The following is a 26170-nucleotide window of genomic DNA, read 5'->3' as shown; positions in this document are numbered from 1 at the left end:
GAGAAGCAACCTAGAACTAAGGAGAAACTTCCTGACCGTTAGAACAATTAATCAGTGGAACAACCTGCCTCCAGAAGCTTTGAATGCTCCAACACTGGAAGTTTTTAAGAAGAGAGTGGACAGCCATTTGTCTGAAATGGTATAGGGTTTCCTGCCTGAGCAGGGGGTTGGACTAGATGACCTCCAAGGTCCCTTCCAACTTTATTATTATTATTATTATTATTATTATTATTATTATTATTATTATTAGTAGTAGTAGTAGTAGTAGTAGTAGTAGTAGTAGTAGTAGTATTGTGGTCTTTGGCCTTTGGCCTTTCAGATGCTATCCTTCTCTGCACTAAAAGAAATAAAATGACAGTGGACTTACTTAACTGGAAATACTGAATACAGTACTCTGTTTAGGAAATAGAAACGTTTGCAACTTACATGTCACTTGTATAAGCAAACCTTATTCAATGTTTACATTTGGACAGATCCTTTGTTTTTTCTTTCATAATCAAAAACGTATTCTTCCTAGTTATTTGACACTTCTTCTGATTTTTCTGACAAAATGTTATTAGTCTACCAATAATACAAATTTAAAGAGTCAAATGGTGGTATATGGGCCTCATAATTATTGTGTGTGCTTGTATGTGTGTGTGTTTGTATACATACGTATATATATATAATATACATTATATATATATAAAATCATATTATATACAATCATAGAGAGAGATAAAATATAGTTATATGCTCTATAAAATTTGTATACATATAAGCTTTGTTATAACTAAGCTGACTTGTGATTGAGTTTAATAGAACATGTATTCAACTAAATTTGACTGATATGTTTCATGGTTTATTATAGTAACATTTCTGACTACTAGTCTCATGTCTCTGTACAAGTTCCTCATACAAGTAGTTTATTGAAACTTTTAAGGCTGTATAATGAGACTATAGTGCAATAGGTGGGAAAGATCTCCTCTTCCCCAATTGAGAAATATGTTCCTTACACAAAGTTGACCAATCAGTACCTAATGGCCATTGAATTCTCTGTTACTCAATGGGTGTTACATAATCCATCCATAGTTCATGACTGGCTCATGCTCTCTTTTTTCTGTTCCTTTCATGCTCAACCTTATGGCTGCCATTGCTCTTATGAAAACCTTCACAAGTGTGTTTGGGTGTTTCTATGTGTGTATTCATATGCATTAATAGTATGTTTACTACTGAGGATACTATAAACAGCAAATTGATAAATCAGTGGAGCCACCCAGAACGGCAAGTAAAAAGGTATTTGTTAATGAATAGCTGCAGATTTCAGTAATATTCTTTATTCAGTAATAGTCTTTCTGCATCCTGCTGGTTTGTCATTGTCTTGTGGCACACACAAAGGAAGGAAAAGCAGTGCATGAGAGCCTCCAATCTTGTAGGAAGGAACCTCAGCCTTGCAGCTCTAGTTAGGGCTGATCAGAGTTGGATTTCCACAACTGGAGGCTCCTGTACACATTGTCGATTTGATTTAAAGGGAAGGGATTCCCATGCTGGTCCAGAAAAAAACATTATTACCTTTTTTTCTCCCTTTGTGGCAGTCTTGAACACAAAGTGGCATTACTCTAGCTGTACATTTAAGCATGCAAGAGATAAAGAAAAGGGTAGGGGGAACTGGAGAGAAGGGGGTCAGTTGTCAGGGCATGAAAAATTATTTGGCTCATATGTAGAACTATCACATATTAAAGGGTTAACTGTAGGCTGGGATATTTAAACACTTCTTACTAGGTACGCACAAGCTTGTTTGTTTAGGTAAATAAATAAGGAAGGAATTAGATATAATGGGGAAAGAAGACTTTTCCTGAACACTCTATTCCTTGTATTCAGCTACAGCTCTAGCCTTGGTGCATAACTTTTTTTTAAAGATGCTGATTAGATGAATGCATTTCTTCTTATGTTCATTCTCCATTGCAGTTTCTCTGCCTGCCTGCATTTTCCTTAGTGTGTGGCAAGTACTTATGAGGGTATCTTTCCTTTGCAGGTTTGATACATCTTTGAGCATTTTACTTCTTGCATACAATACTTGGGTTCAGATGCAGGGATAAAGCATAGTCTTAGCTCTTTAAAGCACCTTAATCAACTCCCTTGGCTGTTCCATTCTCTCTTCTTTGACCACTTCATGCTCAGTGAAGGCACTTAAGATTGGCTGGAGCATTTGCCTCACTATTGGATTGATGCTGCTGCTGGTAATTGGTACTTCTCTGGACATCTAAAGGGTAAGTGTGGATGTTTCTAACTGATAGATTTAAGAAGCAGAAGCAAATTCCAGTGTCTTCTCCCTGCAAAGTCTTAATGGAGAATGGTAAATATTTTAAGACTTGTTGGCCAGTTCTTATGAGTTCAAAATCTTCACCGACACTGAGCACCAGCTAGCTTTGCAATTATAGAACAATTCATTGAAGTAACCCTGGAATATTCAACAACCTTTTAAAGTTGAATGGATAACCAGTCTTACTGCTTTGCTGACGTGGTATAGCTAGGCACAAATCTGTAGTTCAGTAGCGCCTATTCAGCTAGTGCTAATTTAGTACTGACGTGCCATTACATTGTGGGATCATGTGTGTTGCATTAATATGCAGATCCAATAATATGCAGTTTGAGGTAGCTGCTTTATATATTACAGAAGTTATATTGAAACAGGCTCATCCTTTGTCCATTGTTTCTCCTTAGCCAGGAATAGTTTTGTTACTTCTTTCCATGTTAGACTATTAGAGAATGATAGCTGTGATTCAAATTCAAAGGCTGGGGTACAATATCTCCCTCTAGATTGTACTAACTATACTGATCTCAGGATGTCATCCTACTATGATGGGAGTCAGTTGTGGTGCCATGTGGCTTGAGAGGAATAGATATGCTATATTAGCACATAAAAAACTACTTCCCCCTTAATGGACATCTATTTGTAATAACTAAGCACATAAATAGTGATTGCTAGGAGGTGGAAGATATCCACTAAAATTGCATTTTGCAATATATTTTTCTCCCCACTCCTCACGTGAGTAACCTCTCATTTCCCACCCTCAAACCACAAGCAAGTTGGCATCATGTTTGATTTTTTCTCTCTCTGTGGTTATGCTTGGTTAGTGAAACACAAATGACAGCTCACCTGCCAAATCCTTCACAACCATTTCTCATGGGTCCAGGATCCTTGTGGGGCAAGAGGCTTCCCAGGAGAGAGAAAGGGGTTTTTAAATAGGGGCTTCTCAGCATTTTGAGGAGAACATCAAGCTCTGCTGCCCATCTGGGGCATGCACAGGTTTATGTTCAGTTGACACTTCAACCACTCCCCATACTGTTTTTGTCTCAGAGGTAATCAATAGAGTACAGTGGAGAGAGGGCAGTCTGACCTTGGGACATAGAGACTTGTGTATGCAAAGGCATATGAACATCAAAGCCAACTCAAAATAAGGGATGCCATCATCCATGCATCTCAGCAACAATCCAGGTGAATTTCTGGATGTTGGTTGCCACCTTCTCTGATATAGAGATAGGACTGAAGATCTAAGGCAACATGAACATTTCTTCAAGCACATGGTGATAATTTCTGAAAAATGAACATAGAGAACTTCTTTGGTGGGAGATTGGGCAATCAACTGAGAATTGAGAATGAAATCCTGGGGAGACATAAAGGTGAGAATATGCAAAGGAATGATCCCAGGAATGATCCCCTGGCATACACCTCTAATGACATAATTAAGAAAAGTATGTTTGCTTTTTTCTCAACAACATTTTGGTTACTTGTTAGGTCTACTTCTTAGACTTTATATTGGATATACAATGTAATCATTTCCATTAAAAATACTATGCTAGCAAAATATTTTGTTCTTTGATTATGTGAAAATTTTGAAGATCAAAGCTTGAATCAGTTTTCAAAGTGAGCATATTGGATAATGTTGAGCAAGTATCAATACTCCACCAGTAAAATGGGCATATGGACTCATTCTAGGTAGTTGTGAGAATATCAGTCAAGCATTTTGCCCAAATCCTTGTATCTTAGCAATGACTATAATAAGCAATACCAATAAATAACAGCTGGGACAAGAGGAGTATAAAAATGAATCAGTGAATGATTCAGTGTGTCATCCTATTCATGGTTATTCTTGTAAATACTGTAGGATGAATCTTCCTTTAATGTATATAGAATAATACATTGTTTTAAGATACCATTTGTTTTTTCATGTAATTCTGGGCATAATGTATTTAATAATAATAAGCTGCATTGTGAACAATATAGTATAGAATCAATATGAGATTGAGTGGTTTGGTATTATTAATATTCTATAGTTACAATGTAATTTTTTCAGGCAGAAGAAATTAGAAACACGATGAGATGATTTTTCACCCATTGGATTGCAGATATTTTAACTGGGTTTTTTTTTAAAAACGAAATTATTTAATACTTGGGGCTTGTGAGTATCTAAGAATTTGGAATCAATCCTATCCTCGTACAAAAATCCTTTCCTCAGTTTTCCTCCTACAAGTGGGGACAATACTGCCACCTCTCTGAGATAGCTGGACTTCCTGCGTTGGGGAGATGCTACAGGTTCTTAAGTTGTTAAGTTGTTTCTTAAATATTTTGTGGGGAATTGCAAACAATTTACAAATGAAATAATGATGAAGAGGCTATAGTGCCATCAATATTAAATCTATTAATGTCTTGAATTATGACTTTCCAGTGTGGGGGGTTAATGATGAGTCTGAAGTAAAGTTACCTCGCTTCTGAAGAGAAGAGAAGCAATCAGATGTGAATATTTAAAAAAATATCTTAGCTTAGTTCCATTTCAAAAGTTCACATCTTACCTTTCTTATCAGCATTTTCTTAAGCATAATGTAAATTAACACAGTTGTGAACAATTATATTTCTGGATCTCTAATTATAAATGTAGTTGACCAAGTTTGCTTTGAATAGATGTGGATCAGAACCAGGGACAGTTCTCAAAGACTTAACATGTCTTTTTGCCTTGGATACCCTGTGAAGGAGAACTTGCATCCCACATTATGTCAACAAAATGAATATTCTGATCTTAGAGAGGTTCATATGTTGGTTGGGCTCTTCAAGATATGTGAATTCACAATGACAATGAAGTCAAATCACAATGTAATGTAATGTTTAATCTGTGATGGAAATATGTACATTGGCTATAGTAGGTGCTGAACCTCTACTACAGAGCAATACAAGTATATATGCAAAACTCTTTCTGTATATCTCAATCCTCATACACAAATCTGATATTTGGAATGTTTGGCAACTGAAATAATGTTCCATTTTTAACCAAGGTGCAATACCATCCTACAAGCATACAATGCCATCTTTGGAACTCAAAATATTCCCACTTTGCCAGCTAAATCAAGGCGGGCACACATTATTATTAAGTCCAATGTGACATATTAGGATCTTTGGATATGTTCTACAGAAAGAATATAATACCTAGAGTTGGGGTGGATGGGTAAAAATGTTAAATGAATTTTTTTTGCTATATGGACAATAGACCAGACTGAAAAATATTTTTCCATTCCAGATCTAGATAAAGTGTAAAGCTCTAAGTAACTCTGAAGAAATTTTATAAAGTGTGAGAAGAGGAATAGGATGGATAAAGAGGAAAGGGAAGCTGCACCAGTGAAAGATGTAGGAAAAGCACTTTAAAGCCATAGTAATAGAGAAATATCTCTATATTGCCATGCCAAATATTCTGTGTTTATGCTGCATTGGTTTTTGTGCCCAGTTTTCATTTAAGATTTAAAAAGGCCAGAAGACCTGCCAGGTGTTAAGTCACAGGCTCCTCATGCTTCCTTCTCCTGGGCTTCCAGCAGTGCTGTCAATCTGGATATGCTTACTTATGGAGCTGTGCTATTCAGTTCATCCTAAACCAAACTATTTGCTAATGGAAATTAGCAAAGTTTACTTAATAATCCCATTGTTTGGATTCTGTTTTAAATAAAAGCAATCTGGGATTTGTGGAAAACAGTAAAAAAAAATACAAATTGTCTAAGCTAAGGACAGAAGATGACAATTCTGTATGATGACTGGACTTAAAATCTGAATAGCTCCACAGCATAAAACACTGTTCTGGGTCAAATAACCAGAATTTGGTGCTTTTTTGTGGGATCTAAAAAACTTTTAAAAATATGGTTTTTATATTGACTATACATAAAAAGATTTATCGGAGCTGAATAATACACAGGTATGAAAAGAGAGTTTCTCTTGGAATCTGTCCATGCCAGATATTTGATACATTTTCAGTTCACTGTGGATCAACTGAATGGGATTTTAGGCCAGAGTAGTGAAGTGGAACAAGCAGATCATATTGCCAAGGTGATACTTTAAAAGCATGTTCTGTGTTGGAAAACTATTTGGCAAGATGTCCCAAAGGGGGTACAGTTGAGGGTTATTTTTTCCTATAGATTGTTAAAGATATTGGGTTCTGTTCTCATAACACACTGGACTAAAAGCTAGCCAGAAAATAAAGTTAAAACTTAAAAATTAGTCATGGATAAGTGGATTGTGCAAACAGAGGGAAGAATCATACAATCAGAACTAATTAACTGTTAAATGTGTAGAGAAACCCTGTAGTGGCATTCCTGAGGTATTGACTTCAGATGAAGGAACCAAAAGCATTTCATTTTTAGCTTACATTATTCTGGGAGTGAGGAAGCAGATGTACATGTTTGGTACATTAATATGATAACCTGAAGTAGAGCTTTATCTGCTTACTAGTGGGTTTTGCTATTTTGCACTGCTTCCTTGCCTCATTTTTGTTTAGTTTGTGTATTTGTAACACAGTACAGCAGTGTTTCTCAACCTCAGCATCTTTAAGAGGAGTGGACTTCAACTCCCAGAATTCCCAAGCCAGCATCACTGGCAGAGGAATTCTGGGAGTTGTAGTCCACTCATCTTAAAGTTGCTTAGGTTGGGAACACTACTATACAGTAAATTTTGTGGGTAACTAAAGAGCAAAGAGACAATGTTATCAGCAAATTCTAACAATGTTTTAAATAATCATATTACTACTTTCTTCTAGTCTTATTATTATTCAGGTTGTGTAGGTCATTATTGTAAATATCAGATGTTAGGCCAGAGTTTGGGACCCCCCTTAATCATTAGACTATAATTCCATCACTCCAGACCTTTAATGATATTGGCTGGGATTTACTGGAGTCCAATAATTTTAGAGGGTCACACATTACCTAAATTTATAACTTTAGAGAGACAGGTTAAAATATAACTCTACTTATAATTTCTGTGAAGAATATCAGAAGCTACTTCTCTCTATATATTTTTCTTTTCTATTTTTCTTTTAGCTTTTCCCCTTTTCTTGCATTTTTGTTTTCTCTTTGATTTCTTTCTTTTTCTTTTTTCTTTCTTACTTTACATTGGCTTGTGTTAGTTTTTAATCGTTCTTTTAAAAAACTTTATAGACCTCAGCTGAGGAAAATATTAAGCAAAAAAAATCTTCATAGCAGAAAGGGAAAAGCTGAGTTGATAAGAGATAATTTATAATTTTGCTTGGAGGAAACATTTCCAGATTGAAGATTCCTTGTCCTCAGATTTTGCATATGATTGATTGCACAGGATTTTAAAACATAATTCTGCTCAGAAACCTTCCTTCCTTCCTTCCTTCCTTCCTTCTTTCCTTCCTTCCTTCCTTCCTTCCTTCCTTCCTTCCTTCCTTCCTTCCTTCTGAAAATTTTTTCTCTTTGACCTTTATGTAAGTACAATATGGCTCTATGTAAATAAAATTACAGATTGGTGAGTCAACAGTTTGCATTTCATCTAGTTTAAATATGATACTCTAATTATATCCCTTTTTAATGCTATTTTAAATAAGAATCATAAATAAATTAGGTTTGACTCAGAGATAACTGTTCTTCTGTACCTCATCTAAAGTTATAACCCAAATGAAAGATCATAACTGTACCTAAAGTGAGTGGGTTGTTTTACATGCATGATAAGCCCGCAACACAGTTTGAAAAAATGTTTACTGAAAGTTACCTATAGGACTTTGGGCAGCCAGCAAAAGAAGCACATTCAGAGAAGTTTGTTTAGGGCCACAGAGCTCATAGAGGGGTTTTATTGCAATCTAATAGTGTTTTTGTGGTTTACATGTGGTGGACTTAGATTTTTAGATTTTTTCTTCTTCTTTGGAAGGTCAGGACATAAATAAATGTAAGCAGCAACACTTTGGAGCATATCACAGCATAGAAAACATGAATTCATGTATATTACTTTATTTGTCTGTATTGCTGAATCTACAGGAATATAGTTTTGTATAAAACTATTAGAAGAATTATAATGTAGAAATAAAACCTGGAAATTAGGATCAAGCAAGCCATTTCTATCAGCCACATTAAAACACAGCATAATGTAGGCTTGCCTATAATAGATTTAGAACACCAGTGAGAATAAAATATTTTGTCTGAAAAGACATTGGAAGCAGATCCCTATCAGGCGTCCTCAGGGAAGGAAGATCACAACAAAGGACTGCATTGTAAAAGGCATGTTTTGTGGCTGTCCCTTGTCCCCAGCTCAGCTTTCCTTAATTGGTGATTGAAAAGCATAGGAATTATGAATATCAGGCGTTTAATACCATGGTCGTACTCCACTCTCTGGGTATTTTTCAGAGCTCACTTTCTCCTTCCTCTGTTACAGTATAATAGGAATAATACTGTATTAAGAGAAACTCCTATGCATGACAGTCTTTGGAAAAAATACTCTTTTTTGTGTGGGGGCTCTTACAAAAAATTTGAAATTTAAATGCAGTAAATAAGTAAATAATAACTATTGCATCAGGTCTAATATTAACAACTGTTAGAACACAGATAATGTTATTATGCTACATGAAAAGCATTTATGTAAGATTCTAGGTAGATTTGAATTATTTGATTGATTACAATATTTAAACAAAATCTGCTTTTGGAAGTTTAATAAATTCTCCATTCTGATGTTGCTTTTTTACAAAGTAATACCTGAGATGTTCAGGATACTGATTTTTGTGTCTGTTTCCAAATTCTATCCATCATTTTGATGCAACATGATGGTGTTCCAACGTCATTGCCACAACATTTCCTTGTTACACAAGACTGGATCAAATCTCAAAATTATTAATTTACATATAAGATGATTTGACGTTAGTCTCAAGCTCTCTCCAGGATGGTGGGACTGACAATGAGGAAGTATAAGGAGAAATGATTTCATGATTAATCACTGTTTGGTTAAACCCCAAGGAATTGGATTGCATCTGAAAGGTTAGCAATGAGATCTCATCTGTAGCATGCATTGATAAAATTCAAAGTCAGCACATATGATGTCCCTGATATAACTAAAGTACTAGCAATTATATATGTGCTACTATGGTCCCAAGCAGATCAAAAAAGAGAGGTGATATGGAGATTCAATAGCAACTTGATCACAATCAAACACTGAATTAAACCAGGAAGTTAAATTTGAATTATTAGACTGAATTAAATACTTCCAAATTGGTTCAATAGTTCAGAAGCCTTTGCCCATGTGCAGCTGCCCTTTTAAAAATCACATTGAACTAACCCAAATTGGACTAGTGTTTCAAATCAGATTAGAACCAATCCACACAGCCCTAATAAAAAGGTCACAGAGGAAAAAAGAATATGGTTCAATTTACATGTCATGCTGAACCAAAACATGGCTTGCTTATGATTTATCATTTAAAATCATAATGAATTTGGTTCATTATATTTTGCAAATTATGGTTTGTGAGTTAGTGTGGTTTAATACACTGTGGCTGCTTAAACTAGAGTTAAGCAAGCTATATTTCTCGTGATGTAAATTTTGCCTCAGTGTTATGAGGAAAATGGTCAGAGAGAGAGAGAGAACTCTGTTTTTCCATCATACAACAGCCTCATCCTGAAAACTAGATTTCCCCCTTGGGGCAAGCCTTTGATAATGTGTGAAAACCAGTTTTTTTCTGGATGGACTTCAAAGACATATTGTTCCCATTTGTTCTGTTTCTGGTAATCGATAAATTGTAATTCATGTTCATTTGGTTTTTATTTTATTTCAATAAACATTGTTGTGTTATTTTGAATTGTTTGGGCATTCAGGGAGAATATAATTAATGTGATCGTGTTATTCATTTTTAATGAGGTTTTGAGAGAAAATAATGTTTCAAAATGGAGAACAGTTCCAGTGTTTCTCAACCTTGACAATTTTAAGGCATGTGGACTTCAACTCCCAGAATTCCACAGCCAGCAATGCTGGCTGTGGAATTCTGGGAGTTGAAGTCCACATGCCTTAAAATTGTCAAGGTTGAGAAACACTGTTACGGAAACAAAGAAGGGAAATCGTTGAAAGGAAGAATGTGTGAATTATATGTCTCGTTGATTTGGGTGATTCATGATCTATACATATAGCCTCTGAGTTCTGCTGCCAGTGTGTTTTCTGGGTGTCTGATATCTTTAAAACAGCTGCTGAGTTGGCCTTGAAAGGGAATTTATTACTTTAGACTCTTACTTTAGTTTGCTGTTTCAGTAAACCACCTTGTTTGGAGCTGGTAACCAGATCTCCACCTATCCCATAAATACAGTCAGCAAAGAATATATGCCAAACCCAGAGAAAACCAAACAAAGGTCTCCACCCTTAGAGTACAGTATATTTTATTCTGAGCTTATTTAGGTTTTTCACTCCCATAACCTAGAGATATCGTTCTTACTGGCTTGGTTTTTTTTCCCAGGCCCCAAGCACTTGGTTTTTCAGAATCAGATGTAGCCTCTTTCCCACTCACCCCCAAAACATGGGATTTGTGATGCCAAGACTCTAGCCCTCAAAGCTTTAATCTTATCCCCTTAAGCTCAATTTAGAGTTTCCTGCAATTGCACATAGGCATCACTGGATAGCTATGCTGCGAAGGGGTTGATGGGTAAACATAGATTGCAGATGGCTGCAGATGAGAAATGCATAGGTTGCAAATGGATGCAGTTCCCAGCTGCACAGAGGTGCATGTCCTGCGTGTTGATTGGTTGATCCAACTTCCTGTTCTGAGCTTTGCTGTTTGAGTACCCCTTAGCCAGATCATTACATTTGCAGAAATATAAATGGAGCATCTGTGCAACCATCCCCGAATGACAGATGCTTATGTTCCCTGACATGTAGTGCCAGAGAAGTTTGTTCAATCCTTTAGTCACCCAAAGCATCTTTCCTCCCTCTTCCACTTGACAGTTTTGCCATCTAGGAAGCAATATCTGACTTGGGAACTGGATTATAGTGGGCCTGCCTGCCTACCTGCCTGCCTGCCTGCCTGCCTGGGTTGGACTTTTGTGCTTTGGCTATAATGTCTGCAAAAAAACTGGAGGACCACTAAACAGGGCAGCAAATAGATTTTTCTCAAGAATTTGGTTTGCAAGAAGAATATACTCTTTGTTGAATTTGCTGCTTGTTGTTCTGCAACAATTCTGTTAACTCATACCATTATATTTCATGTTTGATGCAAATACATTAACTGAAATGCCTCTGAAAATTGCTGGCATCCGGCATTATACAAATTAAATAAAAATAAGACAAAATAAATTCAAGTAAAATACACTATAATACAATGGACTGAGATTTAACTTTATATAACACTAAGCACTAAACAAATCATTCTCTTGCTCCGGATTTATAGCAGCAACATTGCTAAATGTAGTTTGCCTTAAGTCTAGATGGTTGAAATACAACTTCCAGTACTTGCCTAGCCAACATGGCCAAAGTTGAAAAATGCTGCAAACTGTACTTCAGCAACCTCTGAGGCAATCTTCCTCAAATCAATTAGACATATTAAACTGCAATACAAATAGCACAAGATGAATTAATAAAGGCAGGATAAAAAATGAAAAATAAACGAAATGAATTTCAATAGAGGCCATTGCAACGCATAGTCACTGAAATTAAGTGTCACTTGGTGTATTCTGCGTTATTGATGCAATATCAATGTTATAAGGAAGGATGCACTGATCTATTGATTGATTATGGGAATGTTGGAGGTAAATAGATACCAGCTGAGACACCACCTAGTTGTATTTTGCAATATGGATTTGGATTTGATGACCATTTTATTCAAAAATGTCGGTTTGGTACTGCTAAAACTACATACTTTCTAGCAAGACATGTTATAAACTTTAGCTTTTTGTAGACTAAAGACTATGCAGTGGCAATGACAGCTGTGAAAAATCTGCTTTTTTTTTTTGTATAACCTTAAATGCTAGGGCTACCCAGTGGGAAGGGGTTTGTGTCTCTATGTTTCCCAGAGAGATATTGCCCAATTCCAAATCTCTGGATTAAATTAAGGCTTCAATAAATCTTGCACAAATCAGCCCCCACGTGGCTTCCAGAACAAAAGGGAATTTGGTAACAGCTTGCAAGTCCTGAATCCTAAGAAAGATATTTGCCAGATTATGACAGTGGGGGTTTACTTGGAAGTGGGATTACATCATGCTCCTGCTTTGACCATAAGCAAGAGAGGTAACAAAGAAGATACAATGTGTAACGTTTTTGAGGACTTGACATCCACAGGGATGCAGCTGCCAGTTGGCCCCTTTCTGTCACTTACCATGCTCAGGCCATCCGCATCCGGTTCAGGAAAACTCAAAATGCCACCTGCACAACAGCCTTTCAAACAATGCATGCTGATACAGACCTGAGGTTTAGAGCGTTCTATTCATGAGGAGCACAAAGGCTTTCGATCAGATGGAGCAGAACTATTTCTCTAGCGGCACACTTTCTTCAGCACACTTTTGAGAACTAGAATGCAAGTGTGGTGTAGGCTACTCCAGTTGCCTTACTTATGAAGTTACCTATCCCTTACTACACTATTAAACAGTTATGGAGGAAAGAGAAAGGATTTATGGGATGTTTCTGATAACTGAGTTTTCTTTGTTGAATTGAGTCCCATATTCTAAGACAGTGGTTCTCAACCTTTTTAATGCTGCGACCCCCCAACCGGTCGTAAGTCGAGGACTAAACCGGTCGTACGTCGAGGACTAAACCGGTCGTAAGTCAAGGACTACCCAACCGGTCGTAAGTTGAGGACTTTCCCTGCCCGGGAGCGCCGCACATGCGTGGTTCCGCCCCCTGTGCCGGCCAAGGCATAGCTGGCAAGCGGCAGAGACGGAGCAGGCCGACCACCAGCTGGCCCAGCCCAAGGGAGGTAAGGCACCCGCCGGAAAAGGGGGAAAAAATGGCGGACAAAAAAATGGCGGACAGCCTTGCTTGGCGACCCCCGTGAAATGGTCTATCAACCCCAAATGGGGTCGCGACCCATAGGTTGAGAACCGCTGTTCTAAGATATTGACAACCACTCATCATCACGTATTAAATTTAGATGCCACTCAACTCCTAGCCACTTTGGGTGGGTTATAATTATCAAGACATTTAAGAATAAAAACAATAAAGGACACACACAAAGCCGGCATAAAATTGAAGAAAAATGGTGGCAAAGAAAATAAATCTGCAGAAAAACACAAAGATAAAAAGGGGTATCAATCATCCTTGCCAAAGGCCTGGGCGAACAGCTGGACCTTTAGAGCGTAAAAATACCAGTAGGGTGGAAGCTTTAAAATTCCAGGGAGGGCAGGTGCTGCTACAGGGAAGGTGCACTTCTGGAATCCAGACAGATGACATGGTTAATTGATAGAATTGATAGAATTAGGAGTGCAGTAAATCTGCTAGATCGAATTGACCAGACAGATATGAAGTCAGAGATATTTCTGGGCAGGAGCAGAAGATATTTCTCTGATTCATACTCCATCCACAATCCATGGTCTGTATACCCAGTAACATAATGGTAAACCTACAGCAACATACCACAGAATTATGGGGAGAGAACTCTTTTGCATGTAATAGAAAAGTACTACTTCTAATGGATTAGAAATCATAAGTAAAGGCCAGATACAAACTTGGGAATCTAAGGAACTTAGATCTTTGAGAGAGAATATACATTGTATACAAGCTGCCCAACAAATTTAAAATATATTAAATCAAAGTCATGGCTACCTTCATCGTTTCATCTTGACTCTGCCTTTCTGTGGAAGTACAATCTTCAGCAGGCCCTAAAGATTGAGCATAGACCTTGATACACTCCTCCCCCCTCCAAAGTTTTGTACTCCTGCGCTAAACACCTTGTAGCAGGCGACTGGAAGGATCTCTGTTTAAAATCCTGCAACCAATATTAGCAGCTGTATTTTCACTGAAAATTCTCCAAAAGTCAGTATACTCAGTGTATGCCACTGAACTGTACACCTCTTTGAGCATCTGTTCTTGATTTTCAGGTGATGTGTTGGGAATACCTGGTAATTAAAAATCTTTGTCCATGTTGTAACTAACTTGCACTTTTTGTGCAGAGAAGGAATGGAGAATGTGCTTTGCAGAGGTTAGGCTGTTCTTATTCAGTACAATGTTCTCAAGAAGATTCAGACGTCTAAAGATCTACAGTTGTGATAATTTTTAAAACAGTAGCTTCTTCATTGTAGTCTACTATTACATTTTAGGTTCATCAACATAATTCTGATTTCAAAGCTTAACCAGATAATCCATTTCATTAAAAATAATTACATTTTAGCTAGGCTATGGATATTGATTTCAAGGGTTAGTTATCATAGACAGATAATATGCAACGGTAGAAAATAAGATTACACTTTGTTCCAAATATTGACTGAATTACAGAACCCCTCTATAATTTTAATATCTTCATCATGTTAGAATTCCCTCAAGCAAATATTTTCATGTCTTCAGTATTCCACTTTCTAACTCCATAATGCACTGGGCTAAATCATGAACAGGAGGAGTGGGAATGGGTATGCCCAGTTTGGTTTAAGAACAATTCAGACTGTAACATGGCTTTTAGCTGTTGTGCTTGATTGACTCATCAGAATAATAAAACTTTGGCCAGAGACAAACAGTGATATTTAATTATTTCTTATTTACTGTATATCATTCCTTCTGGGGAGCAGATATGAATTCCAGCTCCTGGATAGAAACCTATGGGAATCAGCAGCAAAAAAATTTTTTTTTTGGGGGGGGGGGGAGAGAGAGCAGTTCGAACTAAACCAGTTTGCAGGACACATCGTCAATAAAACTATACAACTATACAAAATATGCATTATTTTGCAATCACTAAAGATCACTGCTGTGCTTCAGAAAGTTATAATTCTTATAAATCTAGAAGGTGGCCAGATCCTTAAAGGGAGATGCTGTAAATTATGTGATATGGGGGGGGGATCACTGCACATTCTCTAACACAGGACCATTTACTATAATTTCATTACTGAAATGAGGTAGGGGAAGTTTTGTGAACTCTTGCTATCTACTTTGTGAACCCTCCTTGTTGGGATATTTCCAGGAAGGAGATTACAGTTTGCCTGCAATTATTTTGAAAATTATTTTGCATGGTACTTGAAAGGGGGGAAAATCCTGCATTGTTATGTTAGGCATTTACAAAACACTATACAAAGATGATTCCCTATCCTTGAACATACTTATCTGCTTTTAGAATTTTAACCGAGCTGATTTTTTTGATAAGGAAATTATTTCTGAACAGAAAAAGGTTCAACTCCTCAGTATTACCCATTCTTTTCTGTCTGATCATGAGGCATCTTCAGTAGGTTTTGAGGAAGAGGGGGCTTCTCATCCCCCCCCAGTATTAAATTTCTATATTCAACAGAATCTATTTCCATACAAAGCAACTATCGTGTGACTCATTCATTCATTGAATGAAGAGAAGAGCAGCTGCTTCTTCTCTGGATAATGGATATACCCAGCCTGCTAAGTCTTGGCCCTCAGATGTCTGATATGTGCTAACTTTAACTGGTATAATGTCAAGGTAATCCTATACAGATCTGTTTAGAGATCTGGCTCTGTTCTGGGCCCAGTGCTCTTCAACATCTTCATCAACAATCTGGACGAGGGGATAGATGGGGAACTCATCAAATTTGCAGACGACACCAAGCTGGCAGGAATAGCCAACACTCCAGAAGACAGGCTTAAGATACAGGAGGATCTGGACAGACTTGAACACTGGGCGCTATCTAACAAAATGAAATTCAATGATGAAAAAAGTAAGGTTCTATATTTAGGCAAGAAAAACCAAATGTACAGGTATAGTAGGGGGTACCTTTCTCAATAGTAGTAACTGTGAGAGGGATCTCGGAGTCCTAGTGGACAATCATTTAAATATGAGCCAGCAGTGTGCTGCAGCTGCCAAAAAAGTCAACACAGTGCTAGGCTGCATTAACAGAGGAATAGAATCAAGATCACGTGAAATATTAATACCACTTTACAATGCCTTGGTAAGGCCACACTTGGAATACTGCATCCAGTTTTGGTCACCACAATGTAAAAAAGATGTTGAGACTCTAGAAAGAGTACAGAGAAGAGCAACAAAGATGATTAGGGGACTGGAGGCTAAAACATATAAGGAACAGTTGCTGGAATTGGGTATGTCTAGTTTAATGAAGAGAAGGACAAGGGGGGACATGATAGCAATGTTCCAATATCTCAGGGGCTGCCACAAAGAAGAGGGAGCCAAGCTATTTTCCAAAGCACCTGGAGGCAGGACAAGAAGCAATGGGTGGAAGCTAACCAAAGAGAGAAGCAACCTAGAACTAAGGATAAACCTCCTGACAGTTAGAACAATTAACCAGTGGAACAGCCTGCCTCCAGAAGCAGTGAATGCTCCAACACTGGAAGTTTTCAAGAAGAAACTGGACAGCCATTTGTCCGAAATGGTATAGATTTCCTGCCTGAGCAGGGGGTTGGACTAGATGACCTCCAAGATCCCTTCCAACTTTTTTTTTTTTATTATTATTATTATTATTATTATTATTATTATTATTATTATTATTATTATTATTATTATTATTATTATTATTATTATTATTATTATTATTATTATTATTATATTTCTTAATGAATTAACTGGCTTACTCACAGCTAAATGTTATGTACTTGCATTCGTGTAGAGAGAATGAGACAAGCTTTCTTATGCATATTGATCTATTTGTATTGGATTGTTGCCAAGGGCCTGGACTACTGGAGACCAGAAGCATGACATTTGAAATGTACATGTACTTTCAGTGGCAGATATGGAAGGGGTCCAAAAGGTCAAGAAAGTGGCTATGGCCACTGAATCAAAGCCTTACCCTGTTCAGGCTTCGCACATGCACCAAAAAGGCAAGGTTTCAATAATAGTGCCACAACTAACTTCTTGGCTTTTTTGACTTCCCCACACCACTGTGCAGATTACTTTTGCTTTGCTTATTGCTATGTTCACCCTTTGTTAATGTACTAGAATAACTACACAACACTAAATTATATTCCAGTTCGAGCTCAGTTCTTGATGATTACAAGAATTCACCCACAAAGTTTTTTAAGCAAAAGTGTGGAAGGAATTTGTCCTTGACTTCCCAGACTAGATTATAATTCTGCATTTTCTTCATGGTCTCCTACCCAAGTGTTAACCCAGTTTAGTTTTGAGATCAGCAAGGTATTTCTGGAATATGTGGTGTTCCAAAATATTGAGTGGGTGAGTGGTGGGAAGGGGAGTGAATTACGGTATTTGTTTGATTTGAGCTTCTGTGTAGCGCTAGAATACCTATGGAAAGAAGGCATTTGTGAGCCACCTACTCGAGCTTCTATATTCCAGCATGATGTCCCCAACAGCAGCCTTTTAACTGCACTCTCATTTCAGAGGGACTATCGTCTCTCTCCTGTCATTCTCACCTCACACACTTTAAGCCCTCAGGCTTTCTGTTTGGTTCATGACAGTTGCAAAGTTGTCATGGAAATCCAGCCAATTCATCCACCTCTCTGCTGAGCCCAGGTCACTTTCCATCACCAAAGGACAAAAGGAAAGGATGAAAGATTAAAATAAGGTTGAAATGTTCCACCAGAATATGATTTCAGAATGTAACAGACTTAGATCAAAGACCATATTGGATGCACCGCATCTCTTTGCCTTTGCATTGACTCAGTTGTGTACCTAGAGTATTGAAAGACAGTTCATTGCCTACCCAAAAATGCTTATGAAAATATTTCCAGGATAGTGGACTCATGGTGGTGATGCCCAACCTGCTATTTCATCAGAATATTGGTATTCTAATCTTAGTTAATTTCATTTAGAGATAAAACCAAGCTATATGTGTTAGTTTGGGCAGGGGTGGGTGGGTTGTTGAATATTAAAGATAATCTTAATGTCCAATGTGCATCCAACTAATTGTGCAAAACTCTGCCTGTCTCTGATGCATAATACACATACTAAATTAGAATTATTCTGACTCATTTAGTGTGGTAAATGCAAATATTCTGTAATTTGGGCTCAGTTAAAGGTAATGTCCATGAATATGTCACCAAAAACAAGAGTGGGGGTGTTGTTTATGGTGGGACAAATCCATAGCTAATATAACTTAATATTTTGTAAATGATACCCATTGATATTTTATCTCCAGTTTTACCCATCAAATTGGGAGGAAAATCACCTAGTCAAAAGAAGAAGTGAGAAATTCTGTATAACATCTGAGAGATCAATAGTTGCTTTGATTTGTTAAATTTGTGTGCCATCCTCAACATTTTAGCCATAGTTTTAGATGCTGGTCAATTTAACTTCTGCAAATACTGCTTTCACATGGGTGGGAATTGCTTTTCATCTGAGTAAAGGAGAAACCTTTTTCTGTTGCTTTGGACAAGGTGAAGCATTTAGTGGACAAGGACAAGGTGAAGTATTTAGTGGAACACCATGCCTTCATCACTGGAGGTTTTTAAGAGATTGGACAAGCCATTTGTCTGAAAAGATACAGGATCTCCTGCTGGAGTAGGGGGTTAGACTAGACGACCTCCAAAGCCCCTTCCAAACCTGTCGTTCTGAGGGGTCTCAGAATGACAGTGCAGTGGCATTTTCTCTCACATTGTCTGTGCTGCCTTGTAAAGTGTTGGGTTATGTATGATTTAAAGAAATAAATCCAGGGACCAATGATATTTTATACAATCATATTTTTGGGGAAAAGATAACAGTAAATTAACTTTTGGAATGGGCTATCATCGTATCTGCAGATATAAAATATTGTTCTTTAAAAATAATCTGGTCTTTCTTTGAAGCTGTCATTTTACAAGGGATAAGTCTGTGAATAATGCAGGTGAAGGTGATTCATGAATAACGATGTGCAGACAGTGCTTATTTTTTGCATTGCTCTCCTTCATGCACATACAGTATATTCATGAAGACCCCCATCTCTGAATATTTACATGGTGTTACAATTTCATTTCTACTCACCTTTCATTTTCTATTCCCCACAAGGACTGTTAGATGAGTTCCTCATATTGTGGTCTTCTTCCTTTCTTAGCCTTTGCCCTTTGGAAACTAGAGAGAGACTTACTTCATTCTCCATAAATTTAACCCCAGTAATGTTCTTTCCTGCATTTGCTTTTCCCCTTCCTATCGTGATTCCTTCCCTTGCCCTCTTATTGCCCAATGACCCAGAAGGGAAGAGTTGCCTGGGCCCTTGAAGAGCTATTTAACCTGTTTTCATCAAGGGGTCTCTTTGGCCATAGAATGACTCTTTGGTGGTTTCTTTTCCTTTAACAGGCTTAGCTTTCCTCCATTGTGCCTGATCACTGGGCAGAAATGCAGAAATTATTATCAAACCATCCCTTCTGACTGAGGCATATGTTTCCACCCCCCTTCTTTCTCTCTCTCTCTCTTCTTTGATGGTAGATCTGGAGGAAAACTTGCACAGAGTGATGGGCAGTGCTGGCCAAGGTCTGGTTGCTCTGCCTCACAGTCGGGTCACCCTTCAGGATCCTGTACTCTTTTCTGGCCTGGAGAAGCTCCCTCTTGCTCGGGATCCTGACAGCTGGCGGCCCCTTGACAGCCCAAGCCCCCCTGCTACACCTGAGCAACTCCTTCCCACCTATTGCCTGCAGTACTTTAATATGCTCTACCCAGATGACAGCAATTGGGTCCCAAAGAGTTTGGGTGAAACTCAACAACACAACAACCAAGGAAGCAGGACGGAAGTGCATAAGGAACCTGAGCAGTGTCCCATCATTGACAGTCAAGGATTGAGCCTCACCTCTGAGATGGATTATCAGGCCAGTCTTCACCTTGAGGAGCACTCTCTGGAACAGGTGCAAACAATGGTAGTGGGTGAAGTGCTCAAGGACATTGAAACAGCTTGTAAACTGCTCAACATTGCCGCAGGTGAGTACCACAGGCCTATTGTTCTTATATTTGGCACAGCTTAGCCCACAAAATAGAAAAAAATGTGTATGTAGAGGCATAATCATGCATTGCAAAACTAGTGAGACTGTTGTGGTCATTTGCCAATAATTGGCAATATTCTTTGCCTATCGTTGGTAGGTTTCAATCTCCTTTCAGACTACCATGTTGTTTGTTTGCTTTGCAACAAAAAACAATGAAATGTTTTGTGGCACCTTAAAGACTAACCATTTTGTTATTGTATAAGATTCCATGAATCACAAAATGCATCTAATGGAATGGACAAGTTAACATAAGGTAATAAATTCATCAGTCATTAGGGTATTAGAAGATTCTTTATTACTATGCCTTTTATCCTGACATTAGGATTATAAGCTCTGTAAAACAGGAGTTGATGGGTGTGAAGATCAAATAAACTTTCAACCTGATTTATTTACTTGTTATACAATGATGTACAATATAGCAGTTCTCTAAATTTGTAGGCTGGTTATCAAAGCTCAAGTATTCTTTCATGGCAGTGGAAATAAAAAGATTTGACATAGTTGGAGCAAAGGAACAAGGGGGAAAATGGAGGGAGAACGGCTTTCTCCTAGGATGCACATACCGTACTGGCTGTTGCGTTACAGAAAGACGCTGTCACTGGGCTTTTCATTTTTCTGCTTTGTTCACTTTATTCATTAGCTCCAGATACCAAATGCTTCATTCACATATATGCATTTGCATGCATCTAACAAAAATCACAGACTTCTCATGGACTACTCAACACTGTTGCAGAAGAAATGGCAGAGCTGTGGTTAGAAAGGGCAAAACCTGGCTGGTTGTTAGGACAAGGAAGTGGAAAAATATTAAAATACAACATGGGGTTTGCATTCTTTATTTGGATAAGTCTTAGAAATTTTACACCAACCTTCCCCAGCTGAGATTGTTTTTCAGGCATGATCCCATTATAATTGATCATTAGCCATGTTGGTGCTAAAGGAAAGGCAGTTGACATTAGGATGAACTGAGTCAAATCATGGAACTCTGCAATAAACCAGCTTTGGAACTGTCTAGATAGTGTTGGATCCAGTGTCTTGACGCTAAATCATGATGTATGTGAATAATAGAACTTGAAGGCCAGAAATAGCTAGAGGAGAACAGGTCCTTGTCATACAGATTGGTCAGTTGAATTGTACTGTATCCAAACTTGAGGAACTCTTAAGAGTTGGTCATCTGAGGTAGTGACAGGAAGGTTTTCATTTTAGTTGAGTTTTCCAAATTTTACATACTAAAGGAGAACTGTGCTCTTTTTAATTCAGTCGATGTAGAGGAAATTACAGATCATGAACTTAAGTTGCAATAAAGATGGGTAGCGTAACATATCAGCCCTCTCTTCTAGTTCTTCTAACTGCATAGGATTTCTTGCCAGGCAAATGTTCTCAGTACACTGCCGGCAGGATCTAAACGCTGCCAACACAAATATAAAATGCAAACTGTCTACACAAAAGCCAACCTGCTTGTTTTACCTCTTCAATTATTAGAACATTCCTGAAAACAAGAAAAAAATAATAAAGACTAATATGGCAGCTATCATCAGCCTTTATCAGTCACGGTCTGTCAATGTCCATGGAGGATATTGACATCAGACCTACAGCTGTATCCAACGTGCACTATTCTCTAGGAGATGGTTCGGATGTTATTGACTGTTGCTGTTGTTCAGCAGTTTCAATGATAGCTTTATTACTGCCTAATATTTCAGAGATAAATACTGCTTTAAAACTTTAGCAGAAAACATTGATATGATAACTGTATGTTGGCTGATGTATCAGAACTATGAAAATATCAAAAAATGGAGGTGTTCCTCCTCACAATGCTAGTCACCTGGAATATTTTCTTAGAATATTTGCTCTGAAGATGAATTATGACTGAAACAATGTACACACGCTCTAGTATATATATGTGTGTGTGTGCTGTGTATTTTTGTAGACCCTGCAGACTGGAGTCCAGGAAATGTTCAGAAGTGGATCTTATGGACAGAACACCAATATCGATTGCCCCAGATTGGAAAATCATTCCAAGACTTGTCTGGGAAGGAGCTATGTGACATGACTGAAGAAGCATTCCGTCAACGTTCTCCATCATGTGGTGATGTTTTACATGCTCATCTGGACATTTGGAAGTCAGGTACTTAGTAAGAGAATCGAGAAACAAATGATGAAACTGAAAACTCATTCTTCAAAAAGGTATTTTGCTAGTTGGAGCAATAGCGGGACTTTTCTCCTATACTGTGGTACTTCCAAACTACTGCTGGAAAACAAGGCTCTCGAAATAATCCGTGCTAATGATTTTACTTGTGCTTTTGGCTTCTTGCTTTTTGGGGGGGATATTGTCCCAGCATTCAGCCTCATGCTTTAGTAGAACTTTGGACTGGAACAGTTTGGTGCTGATCACTTTGAGGTAGAATAGTGAGTGTGCTACAGAGCAGGGTTTTGTCCTTTGCATCCCTTCCAGTTATATGAGCTATTGGCTTTCTTTAAGCACTGTTGAAGAGACCTCAAGAATGGGAAGAAGTGAGGAAATTCAGCCTGTCAGAATCCATTAGATTAACTTTATGTTATGTTTGCTTTCCAGCTGCCTGGATGAAAGAAAAAACTGCTCCTGGGGAGCTGCATTACTGTGGTGAGCTAACTGTTGCTAACAATAAAAATAAAATAGATTTTATTTTATATTATTAATTATTCTAATAATAAAAATACTTCAGAGAGGGATGCTAAAATGTTAAAAAGCTAAGAAGCTATAGGGATGCAGAAAAAAGGTATTCAAGAATCCAAATGTTGCTTTATTACAAGCACATGTCATAATATTACGATTATGATCATGATTTATCACTTGTTGCTTATATGTACACTGAGACCTTTTGCACCAGAGTCAAATTCCTTGTGTGTCCAATCACACTTGGCCAATAAAGAATTCTATTCTATATGATTTCAATTCCTGCAGTAGAAGCAGCTGCCTTCTAGTTCTGCTTATTGTCTGGATACTGTTAGATCAAAAGATGAAAATATACAGTCCTTTTTAAGACCAGTCATTGACTAAATTATGTACCTTTGGTATATGGCTTTTACATTATTATATATATATATATATATATATTATATTACAGTATAGCAAAAGCAATAGCACTTAGACTTATATACCATTCTGTAGTGCTTTACAACACACTCTCAGCGGTTTAAAATGTCAATATATTGTCCCCAACAATCTGGATCTTCATTTTACCAACCTCGGAAGGATGGCAGGTTGAGTCAACCTTGAACCAGTCAGGATTGAACTGTGGGCAGAGTTAGCCTGCAATACTGCATTCTAACCAATTCTTACAGTAAGCATTATAATAAAGAATACACTGTATGAAAGTAGACACCATTATCCAAAGTGGAATAACACCTTCAGATAACAGAATAGTTTCTGTATATGAGCAGAGAGAGAGATGAGAGAGAGAGAGAGAGAGCTAGCATGAATGAATGGGAAAATGTAATTTTCTTCTCAATCAGAGCTAACATTCCTTTGGCACTTAAAGAATCAAAGAACAAAATAACAGAGTGGTGAAAAATAATTCAAGAACAATATCTTAAAAAACAAATCTTACAAAAATAAAGTTAGAAATATGAAAGGCTAAATGCTTGCTGAAAAAGGGAAATTTACTGGTGGAAAACTGTCAAAAAGAAAGAAAGAAAAGAAAGCATGATGGTGGACCTACCACATGAGGTTTTACTGTAGTCCAGATATAAGAGTTTCTCTTTTAAATCTTGGACATAGAAAAATCTGACATTTTTGGTTGGGACATAAAGAGGAATATTTCCAGCACAGTGTGATGATCATATGGAGAGGAGGAAGACTTTTAGGTGGTTTGATCCTAGACCAACTAGAATATTACAGTTGTTGGTTGGCTTAGAAATAAGCAGGACATTAATGCTGATGTTGCAAATGCTTATATACAGAAAATGTATTCTAATCTGAAGGTTAAACAGGTTCCTGATAACTGATTTCTCTTAGCTGCCCTTTTCATACGAGCAACTGAGGATTCCAGGATTTTTCAACAACAGCTCTATGCAAAACGCATTACACTATTCGAGTCTACTTTAAGCTAGGTGACACTGCCATTGTTCCTGTCTAAAATAACTTGCTTTTTCTAATAAAAAGTACATTGCTTTCTAAACATTAATTTAGATGGATGTTTCCTTACTATAGGGAATGATGAGAACTGGACAGACAGCGAGGTAGATTCATCCTGCTCAGGCCAGCCCATTCACCTATGGCAGTTTTTGAAAGAGCTTCTGCTGAAGCCTCATAACTATGGTCGCTTCATTCGTTGGCTCAATAAGGAAAAAGGTCAGTGATATTAATTTCATACTGAAAATGGGAGACAAATTCTTTATTTGGACAGTCCAAGATTCCATAGCTTGGAAAGTCCTTTTATAAAGGTCTTCTGAAATACAGAAACTCTATACATTCCCCAGGGGCAAAAAAAAAAAAAAGTTGGGGTGGGAAGAATTTCAGGTGTGAGATTGGTGGCTTCGGTATCAGAACATCCATTTTACTCTTTCAGCCACCTCCATGCTTCCAAACTGGAAAATTAGGGAGAGAAAGACATAGCACTCCAAGTGCAAACTTAAGAGGAAATTAGGGGGAGGGAAATAGAGTGGGCAGAAATCTACATCAGAGCTCCCAAATAAGCATTTTATTCAGACTACTCTCAATTGTGAAGGACCACTGCTACTGTCCATATGTATAAGAGCAATGGGATAGGTCTGATGCTTGTCAGGATTCATACGTGTTTTATTTACTGTTCAGTTTTAATTTGGGTTTTGATTTGAATTATATGAACTTTGCTAGGTTTTATACACTGCATTTTCTAGTGTGCTGGCTGATTTGAGCATTGGAATGAATAGTAAGCAAAACTATAAATCCAATAATAAAAAAAAAACATTATAGTGCTTTTGATTTTGCTTCTCCAAATTTATTTTTATTTGCTTTTTTGTGGTTCCTTGCAAACATTTCTTCCTCTTTTTTATTAAACAAGCTATCTTTTCTGTTAATAATTCTGCTGATTCAAAGTATCATAACAGCGCGAAGATGGCAGGTAGGATGTGGCCCACATAAATAGATTTCTTCTTTCTCATATTTACTGCCTAGGTATATTTAAGATTGAAGATTCTGCCCAGGTGGCTCGGCTATGGGGAATCCGGAAGAACCGGCCTGCCATGAACTACGACAAGCTGAGCCGCTCAATTCGGCAGTATTATAAGAAAGGGATCATCAGGAAACCAGATATCTCACAAAGGCTGGTCTACCAATTTGTACACCCTGTCTGAAAAGCAGAGCAAAGAGAACAAATTCAGAGTAACTGATTCCTTTCTGGGCTGGAGGACTTCTGGGAACAGCATCCTTTATCCTCTGCAATGTTGATGGAGCTAAAAGCAACTATTGACAAAGACAGTTGGATTTGGCTGGTGAACTGTAGAGATTCCTGTGTCTGGGAAACAGGAAACAAATAAATTGTGTCTGGGAAACAGGAAACAAATAAACATTTACTGTTTAAGTAAAATGGCAAAAAGGAAGTGAACAGGGCCATTCAGATCTCATTCTAGGCTTTGTGGTTTTGTAGGGTTTTTTTTTTACTTTAAAAGAAAAAAATAATCTAAATATTTCCAACTACATGGTATGGGAATCCAAAGAAAGTAGGAATTTGATGGAAAAAGGAAAGAGAATACTGATGCTATAGAGACTTTTCCATTCTAATAGTTGGAAGACTATTTGAGATCAAAGGAGCAACGTAACATTGTTTGCAACTTTGTAAATTAACAGTGGGCAATTATAATATTGCGTAGCAATCTTCTGACCTAGCTTAAAATTCCTATGCTCTCTAACCTTTCTTTTCTTTCTGGGTA

The 26170-nt window shown here is 37.5% G+C and overlaps 1 protein-coding gene across 1 annotated transcript; it reads left to right on the top strand.

Annotated features, from left to right (window-relative positions):
* Positions 1-1890: 1890 nt before the first annotated feature.
* SPDEF (SAM pointed domain containing ETS transcription factor) lies at positions 1891-25829 on the top strand. The gene is made up of 6 exons (XM_015821087.1): positions 1891-2249; positions 19740-20225; positions 22209-22406; positions 22854-22901; positions 24471-24611; positions 25416-25829. Exons 2-6 carry the CDS (start codon positions 19766-19768, stop codon positions 25592-25594), a joined length of 1026 nt encoding a protein of 341 aa, XP_015676573.1. The 5' UTR covers positions 1891-2249; positions 19740-19765; the 3' UTR covers positions 25595-25829.
* The last annotated feature ends 341 nt before the right edge of the window (positions 25830-26170 follow it).

This window comes from Protobothrops mucrosquamatus, unplaced genomic scaffold (genome assembly GCF_001527695.2).
Source record: "Protobothrops mucrosquamatus isolate PMUCROS unplaced genomic scaffold, P.Mucros_1.0 scaffold1248, whole genome shotgun sequence".
Taxonomy (NCBI): Eukaryota; Metazoa; Chordata; class Lepidosauria; order Squamata; family Viperidae; genus Protobothrops; species Protobothrops mucrosquamatus.
Note: the sequence above shows the minus strand (reverse complement) of the source record. Positions and strands in the feature narration are given on the sequence as shown.